The 8,843-nt window shown below is 37.4% G+C and overlaps 1 protein-coding gene across 1 annotated transcript; it reads right to left on the bottom strand.

Annotated features, from left to right (window-relative positions):
- Positions 1-6,558: 6,558 nt before the first annotated feature.
- Positions 6,559-7,860, bottom strand: LOC120077979 (histone H1-like). The gene is made up of 2 exons (XM_039032127.1): positions 7,513-7,860; positions 6,559-7,418 (listed from the first exon to the last, which is right to left on the bottom strand). Exons 1-2 carry the CDS (start codon positions 7,693-7,695, stop codon positions 6,783-6,785), a joined length of 819 nt encoding a protein of 272 aa, XP_038888055.1. The 5' UTR covers positions 7,696-7,860; the 3' UTR covers positions 6,559-6,782.
- Positions 7,861-8,843: the final 983 nt, after the last annotated feature.

Here is an 8,843-nt window from a genome sequence, read left to right on the forward strand (position 1 = left end):
TTATTATGGTGAGAGAGTCAAACCACCTAACTAAATACCATATTAGTCATCCAATTCCAACCAATCTAAGACAAATGTGGTCTATTGGTTCCTAACCATACCCCATCCCCAAAAAGCCAACATCCCAACAACTAAACCACGATACTTCACTCGAAAACACCCAATTAGAACCCCTTGCCGGTGCTCCTTTCCAAAACATCAACAACCAACCCTAAAAACATTGTTAAATATTTAAGCATCTCGGAGAACCATACCCCAAAAGTGCTGAGGTATTAGGAACAAGCCACAACATGTGGCACGTCAATCATCTCCCTCCAAAGGTTGGGACTGCCCAAAAACTAGGACCTATATGAAAACTCAAAATAGAAAGAAGACGAGAGTAATATCCATAACGAAAATATAACAAAATGCTTTCCAAACTTTCAAACCACCTGAAGTAAATTTGATTGCGATAACTTTTTGCTATCACCCTACCCTAACGAAGTATACTTAAGGTTGCTTGTTACTCCTTTCTATGAAAATTGAGAGCAAGACCATGCTACTTCGCTAGATAAGCCTTCCAAAGATGAAAACCTGCTTCTATAAACATTAACATTTGAGTAGCGGCAATATTATGAAATACCACAAAGTGAGCTCAGCTTACTCAGAAAAAAAATTGTGGAATACAACTTCAATTCAAACATTCTGGTCTTTGCAACTGCTACATCTTAGCCACATGGGAAATGTGTAAATATTTCGAGAACACTTGCTCAAAGTAGGAGAAATTCTCCAGTGGTCGGTTCAATTCACAAGAGAAAGAGAGACAGCTTGTAGAGCGAATATAGTTAGTACAGATGCTATTTTGTAGTAATTAGAACGGATGCTATTTTTTAAAGATAAAACAGTTTGTAGAGAGAGTATATAAAAACCACAATTGAGGAAATCAAGAGCCATGCAAGAGAGAGAGACACGGTTGTCAACACAGAGGATGAAAAAAAAAAAAAGGCATAAATGTACAAATAATAAAAGGCATTAGCTGTATCCTGAATGTTGAGAAAATTAAATAAAAATAATAATAATATTGCTTCGGATCTCTGATATGTGTTTCCTATGCTCAAAATTTGTAGTTGCTAGTCAAATTTTGATCTCGAAACGGCGTTCAATCCTTTATGGGCATAAATTTGGGCCAATTCTCCCCCTTCCCCTTTGTTGGTTGAGTCAAACTCAATTGTGACACCAACTTTGTTAATCAAAGTTAGTATTATGTTTGTCTAAAATTGAGTATGGCAGAGGATCGAGGCATTGGCCCCAAGTACAAGGGTGCTCTCTTTCTCCAAGTGCCCGAGAATTTGTAATCACCTATAATCTCGTTCGGACAGTAGTGAGAATTTTGCACATATTTTTGTGAGTAAACTGGTAGAATATTAAATCCTAGATAAGTAGCTACCTTAAATTGAACTCTTGACCTTTTAACCTTTTATCAAGGTCATACCCCTATTTACCACTAAGTAACCCAGGATGGTTAGGAGGGGATTGTTGTACTAGATTTGGCTTGTTCCTTAATTCTATACTTATGTCCTTCAAGAAAAAAATTAAAAATAAAATTGCAGAAGCAATAACGAAATTCTCAATGTTAGTTAAACAAAACGGAGAGAATAGAAAATACGAGAGTGAAAAACCAATAAATGAATAAACTTCTTTATCCAAGTAAAAGAAATCTTTATCCAAGTAAAAGAAATGATGCAAACGTTCCAATGAAGCTCACTCTTATATAGGTAAAAGAATGAATGAGATCTAGTACTACTAACTTATAAATTAAAAAGTAAAAAATAAAACCTATATAACTTCAAAGAAAACTTAAAATAACACAACTGAAATATAAGATCTGGCTTCAAAAGGAAAAACTTAAAAATTGAATGTGCAACTCAATCTGAAAGGCGATGAAGAAATGATGAGGAAGGGAGCAGGCTGTGCTCCATCCTAGTAGTACGTTAGAATCTAATAGTTTCAAATGACTGTAACAAATTAAACCGGGGTCTTAAAAGCCTAAACAACTTGCTCAACATCACAAAGAACGAACTTACATAGGCATTTCTAATGATTTAGTCAAAATAAAACCTCTACCATGCTCTCCTACCCGCAGCAACCAGATTTAACAAATTAATCTCATCATAAATTGATAAGATCCTAGTACGGAGGGCCCTTTTGAGGGGTCCAACTAAAATTTGGTACAAAATTCAAATTTGCTCGAAAGATGGCCTTCTACTTACGTTACTTACATGTGAAAGTGTCGTTTTATCCTTATACATATGAGGGTCTAGCACTCAAACGAATTCTTGTTTCTTCCCCTCGCTTTTTCCTCTAGTTCTTTATCACATACACAACTACAAACTTCTTCCCTTCGTTTGAATTTTTCCTCATGCTTCTTCCTCTAGCTTCTCGATTTCGATCCTTAGGAAGAAGGCAAAAGAAAAAAAAATACATAAAAGAAACAGAAGAAGAAACGGAAGGAGGAAGGAGGAAGGAGGAAGGATTTCATTTGGGCCTCTCACTCAAAAGAGGTCATCCGGACATATTTCCCCAATCTTACTTAACGAAGCTGATATATTCAAAAATGAACTCCAACTATGAATAACCAACGTTGAACTACATAAGAAAAACTGACAAAGAGCCTCAAATTCAAAAAGTTGAAAGCTAGACAATAAATCATGAGATCATCGTCATTAGATGAGCCGAAGTAGTATACTGACTTCGATATAATAAAGGGACCACCAGAATCCTCCTATTAGAAGTAGTGAATCAAACATCCCAAAAGTTCCAAAAATTATCATCGACCAAAGTTCCTGGGGATCTTTAACATAATAGTCTAAGAAATATGGCTGCATGACAAATGATAAGTATGATATCTAATCGCAATTTTGAGGATAGGAAAGTCACCTACGACCCAAATATGGAGACTAAGGATATCAAAAGGACGCCAGAAAAAGCAATATGATATGCATGCTGAACAACTCTGCACAAACAAATCCAACCGAGAGATAGAGAAGCAAGACAAATTCTTCTTTTTAATCCACCTACATGTATAAGTGCCAACGGGAAATATAGAAAAAAGACAAACTCTTTTTGAGCTTTCACCTGACCAAATGATACAAGTACAACTTAGGTTGGGCAATGACATTGGTGGCAGCTAAATTGTTGACGTGCAAGAAAGCTTCCCGTTCAACAAACCAAAACCTTTTCGTCAAATTATGAAATTAAGCTTCCAACCTCTTAGAATCTCATCTTACAACGAATTTTAAGTCCATGAGTTCTTGGGTTTACAATTAGTTCTGAAGAGGAAAAACTAGTAGTCCAAAAGGGCAAATAATGTTGTTGGGTGTCCATATTTTGGAGACATTTGAGGCTCCAGAGCTTTCTAAGAAACACGCACACCAATATGCCGATTACTGAAAATGTAGGAAATAGATACGTTGGAGATACATTTTCTGTAATAGGATGTGTCTGTAGTGATAATTGATACTACTTCATAGATAAATCATTTAAATTAGAAGGATTTAGTTGGCTATGAGGAAGATATCATAATAATACATTAGGATTCATCCATATAAAGACTAGAGTCTATAAAGCAATCTCCATTTGTTGCCCTAAATTTTAGGTTTACTTTTTCCAAAACCGTGTTCAAGTCATGTCTAAGTTGTATCCAAACTGTGTCCAACATTAGGAAAAACATAAATTCAACTTCGAAAGAGGTATAGAAACCTTGACATCCCAAACAATTTTTATTTCACCTCCCAAAATTTTCCTAAGAAACAAAAGAGTTGCATTTTTCATGAATGTTGGATTTTTGGTTCTAGACACTAGGTACAGCAATTGATTGATCCAGGGATAACCCATTCTCATCCAAGTTTTACAAAAATGTCATATTGTTCTATAGAAATAGCACTCAAAATGATGATCAAGATGTACCCTCCACCTCCACGGATAAAAATGAAGAAAGAACTGAAGTAAAATTCCAAATTCCAACAGAAGGATCGACCAGTTGAGGAATCTGCAGAGGCTAAATTCCCTCAAACTACAAAAATATGATCAGTCTCCAGCCGCAGCTCCCACAGAACAGCCATTTTAGTGACAAGGTATTTGGCCAGAACTATGAAATGTGGCACTTTTAGGATTGGAAATAGTTCAACGTCTCTAGTAAAACTAGACGACACCTTTCTTTCTCACTTTGTCTACACAGAGCACCAATTAAGGTAAAGACACCCCTGGGGATTTATCTTTCAGATAGCAATTTTAATGCCACCGAGTTCTGGGGGACAAATGTGCAATGCACACTCTAATATTCTTAGGACATTATCATTCTCCATAGTATCCAGGACGAGAATGAAGGGAGGACAGGCTAAATAGCCATCCCACTGAATGGAAGAGAGCAGAGAAACAAATCTTTTCCAACTTCGACAACTCTCCCTAAACCCCACGTCAGCACTATCTCACACCCAATTAAAGTAACCAGAAGAGGGCTGGAAATGACTCGTCACTTGTCAGCAACCAAATGAAACATTCACATATCTTCTAGCCCATTACCAAGCTTTTTTAATTTTCTTATTAACGGAGAGTTAAAAGTACAGGGAGTTTGCTATGCTTGCTGGCTTCTCAGCCGTCCATGATGGTTTATCTTTTTTCTTTTTCTTTTTAGGCATTCCTTTGGCTACCTTCAAAAAAAGGAATGAAGTTATGGAACGAAAAGAACAGACCTGCGAAAACCTACAAATAAACAGCTGGTAGTGCTTGCCAAACACCCTCCTCCTATGACACCACACCATCCTCCTATGCTTGAATCAGACTAGAGCTTGTGTTGAGCTACGCACAGAGGAATCCATAGTTCTAAGTACCTCAACTGTGAGCATGAATAGGCTTCCTCTATTTATAAGGTGAGAAACGACCATTTCTCTCCCATGGTCACATGCCTAACCCATAACTCCAATGTTGTAAGGCGCCTGAGCCAATCAAAGACAAATAACTCTACCACAGGATATGTCACTTTTGTATTTAAAGATACCAACTCGAGAAGGGAGTGAACTAGGAATGTGTCACTTACTCATTGGTTGGCTGAAAACAAGTGATATTTCAAAATAGCTCGGTTAAACTCTACCCCACTGGGGATAAGTGAGCAACCAATTTGACCGACCAAAACTGGCCTGACCAACTTCAATCAGTTAGCTTTATGGCATGGTTGATCGAAGGAGCAAAATCGACAGTCAGTCCGTAGGCGAGGCCTAGATGGACTCTGACCAACAAAACTGGTTGAATATGTATTAAGAGAAATTAATACTTTTTTTATTTTTCCTTACTCAATTTCTCTCGTCTCCTCCATTTCTCTCTTCCTTTACTTCTTTATTTCTTCTTTCTTTTCCATTTCTTTTTCTTCATTTCTTCTTTCTTCTCTTCTCCCTTTGCAAGACTTGGTCAGTCAGCTTAACAAATCTCTCCAAATCTGAGATGACCATTGTTGACGCCAGATTGAATCCACAATTGACGTCGACCAATCAATGATCAACCCTATCCACCAAACCTGGATAACCTCCTTCACTTACATAACCAAGCTTGACCATTCCCCTTCTATTTGACTATTTAGGAGGTATGCTCAAGCAACCTACGAAATATCATACAAGTTACTTTCAAAACCAAAGGTATGGACTAAACTAGTGTAGCCAATAGTTTAATCATATAAAAGAATGATAATCCCATCCCAATCCTCCCCCCCTAAAAATTATTCTTGTTTTTTTTTCCTCCAATTTGTTTATAAATCCCTCCAACAAATTTGACTTCTCAGCCAAATTCTAAAAACTATAACAAGTTCATATCCACCAATCACCTTCTATGCCATAAGTTAACTTTGGTAGAAATACCCACATTGATTTATAGGCAATCTTCCTAACCTTAATGTTATCCTAACCACATTTGATTTATAGGCCAATCTTCCTAACCTCAATGTTATTACAAGGGGAGCTCTTCTTTTATTCTTCAAAAACTTGTGTGTTCCAAACGACTTCTTAATCCCATAGTTAATAATAATAATAAATAANTGTTATCACAAGGGTAGCTTCTCTTATTCTTCAAAAACATGTGCTCCAAACATCTTAATCCCGTAGTTAATAAAAAACCCTAATCCATCCCTTGTGAAAGAAATCCTCAACAGTCAATCCTAAAGTTAACAAACTACAAGGGACAACCACCAATGATAACATCTGTAGATTATATCATAAATTTTGAGAATGCTGCTAAACCATCAGGCCCAAAGAATCAATACTTATGATCAAACTCTAAAAACCAATCAACCCCATCTAAGAAACGATGAACTATAACAAGCTATCAATTAAATAATATCTTTGAGAATTCAACTTCTAGACAGATATTAGGCAAAATTGGAACCACACAAACAGAAAGTTGGATTGAGATTTACCAAGCTTAGCAACAAAGCTTCAAACTTCAGTTACGCAATCCAATCTGATTCCATTTCGAGCGTTAAGAGAAATGAAACGTTTCCTGATATTGATGCAGTCGGATTGCCCATAGAAATCATAGGTTGAAAACTGAAATCGACGCTCCTAATTGATCACAGAATTTCCATTAAAAACTAAGCTGAGAGATACATCAACTTGGAGGGGGGGGGAAGGTCTACAAATAAACAAATAACAGAAAATTTCGAAATGTCTGAAGTAAACTCCTCTATAGCCCGGCATATAAGGGTCTATACACCCACAAGGATTACGGATTTACAGGACCGCCGCCACAGTCTACCTCCTTTACTTCCTTCCTCTTTTAGCCAGAGCCTTTTTCGCCGGAGATTTCACTTTCTTAGCCTTGACACTTTTTGCCGGAGCCTTCTTCGTCGCCTGCGCTTTCTTCACTGCCGGTTTCGGAGCTGGTGCCTTCCTCCCTGGTGAGGTTCTCGTCGATGTCCTTGCCACCTTGGCTGGCTTCTCCTTGGCTTTCGGCTTGGGAGCAGCTTTAGTTTTTGCTGCAGCTTTGGGCTTTGCAACAGCACTGCTCTTTGACTTGGCTGTAGCAGGCTTAGGTTTAGGAGCAGCTTTGGGTTTAGCAGCCGTCTTAGGCTTCGGCTTTGCCGCTGCTTTCGGCTTCGCAGGAGATTTAGCCACAGCCTTGGGCTTAGCCACGGCTTTAGACTTCGGCTTAGCAGCTACAGGCTTCTTCTTCGCAGGAGCAGCAGGTTTCACAATTGCCGACTTCGCCGGTTTAAGCTTGAACGAGTTCTTAACCTTCACCAACTTCCCGGAAGCCACAAGTTTCTTCAAATGGAACAACAAAATCTTCTTAAAGTTCGGCGGAAGCTGCTTCTCCTTCTCTTCAATAAACTTAGTGATCGCATACTGACTCGAACCAGTCCTCTCTTTCAACGTAACAATCGCATCCTTAATCATCTGAAATCAAAACACCAAACCAAATCAACAAAATAGATCCAATATACCGAACAATAATTCAGTTACATAATCTGAATTCGATTCAGTAACACACCTCTTCATATGGAGGATGAGTTGGGGGATTTCTAGTTTTTTTACGAGCAGCAGGTTTCTTCTCTTTAGGCTCTTTGGACTTCTTCGACTTCGCAGCTTTGTTCGCCGGATTTTCTTCCGCTTGTTCGACGTTGTCCGGCTCAGCCGCAGACTCCACCGGCACCACCGGTTCCTCAGTAGCCATTGAAGTAAAATCAAGATGAAATCTCACAATCCGAAAGTAGAATTAGGGTTAAGGAACAGAAGAGTTGAATGGGATAGGGAAGAAGAAGATTATCGGAATGAAAATTGGGATCGAGAGAAAAGAAAGAGAAGCTATTTGATATCTTACTGGTAATTTCGTTGTGAGGAAATGACTAAAATGTTTAGGCTTAAATAGTCGGCTTGTCATGTTCAATACACGGATACTGACATCTGATTGGCTAATACGCCTATCACGCGGATCGCTACCTTTTCCAAGTTTAAATTATGGTCGTTCGATCAGACGTCATCGACGGCTGATAGCGCTAGATTTGGGGGCATTGATGGGAAGAGTTTGGAAGGGGAGGTATTTGAGAAGAATTGGGTGTGCTTTTAAGCTTGATTAATATGAGCATAACTTAGGCTACACTTGATAGATTTAAGTGAAATTTTTTGCATTTTGTAGCCTATTATATTAGCTTTCTAATGAATATCTTTTCATGTTATTTGGTTGAGTAATTGAAGAGATATTTGGTTTTGAATGTGGAATGGTCATGTCTAGGGTTTATCATGATGATATTGTGGTTTAGGGCAATTCTAGGACAATGCTTCAAATCAAAATCTGAAATTTTCATTCAAGCTGATAATAGGTTAGTTAAAAAGTCCAACGGAAAAAGAATCGCTAAAAACCGACATCATTTCGATATAAAATTGTTGCTCGAAACATCAATGAAGTTGAACATATATTATACAAGTATAAAACTTATGTTGGTCAATAAATTTATTTTCACGAGATAAATTAATATTTTCATTTGTAATTGTAAATATACTAAATTAATTTTGACATGATTCCGAGTTTGTTTTTCATAAAATCAGTACACACGTAAAATTTCATTGATAGTTTGCAAATAATACTATCTCTTTGAAACTTATTGAAATGATCGGGTAGACAATATATGATCTATTCTTTTAATAAGCATCGATCTCGTATTTAGTCTAAATACCTAATACCAATTTTCATTTGCAATTATGTGTTGGGTCTACAAGTTGTCCAAAAAAAAGTCTCAATGGCATGGATACATTGTTATACAACAATATGTATACTATAAATCTATCTACACCATGCCTTTGGATCTATAAATATTGTATAAG

The sequence above is a fragment of the Benincasa hispida genome, chromosome 5 (genome assembly GCF_009727055.1).
Source record: "Benincasa hispida cultivar B227 chromosome 5, ASM972705v1, whole genome shotgun sequence".
Taxonomy (NCBI): Eukaryota; Viridiplantae; Streptophyta; class Magnoliopsida; order Cucurbitales; family Cucurbitaceae; genus Benincasa; species Benincasa hispida.

Excerpts from the sequence above, each read along its gene's own strand:
- LOC120077979 (XM_039032127.1), bottom strand. The coding sequence starts at position 7,695 with ATGGCTACTGAGGAACCGGTGGTGCCGGTGGAGTCTGCGGCTGAGCCG. Across the intron at positions 7,419-7,512 it reads CTCATCCTCCATATGAAGAG|ATGATTAAGGATGCGATTGT; the intron begins GTGTGTTACTGA and ends TTTTGATTTCAG.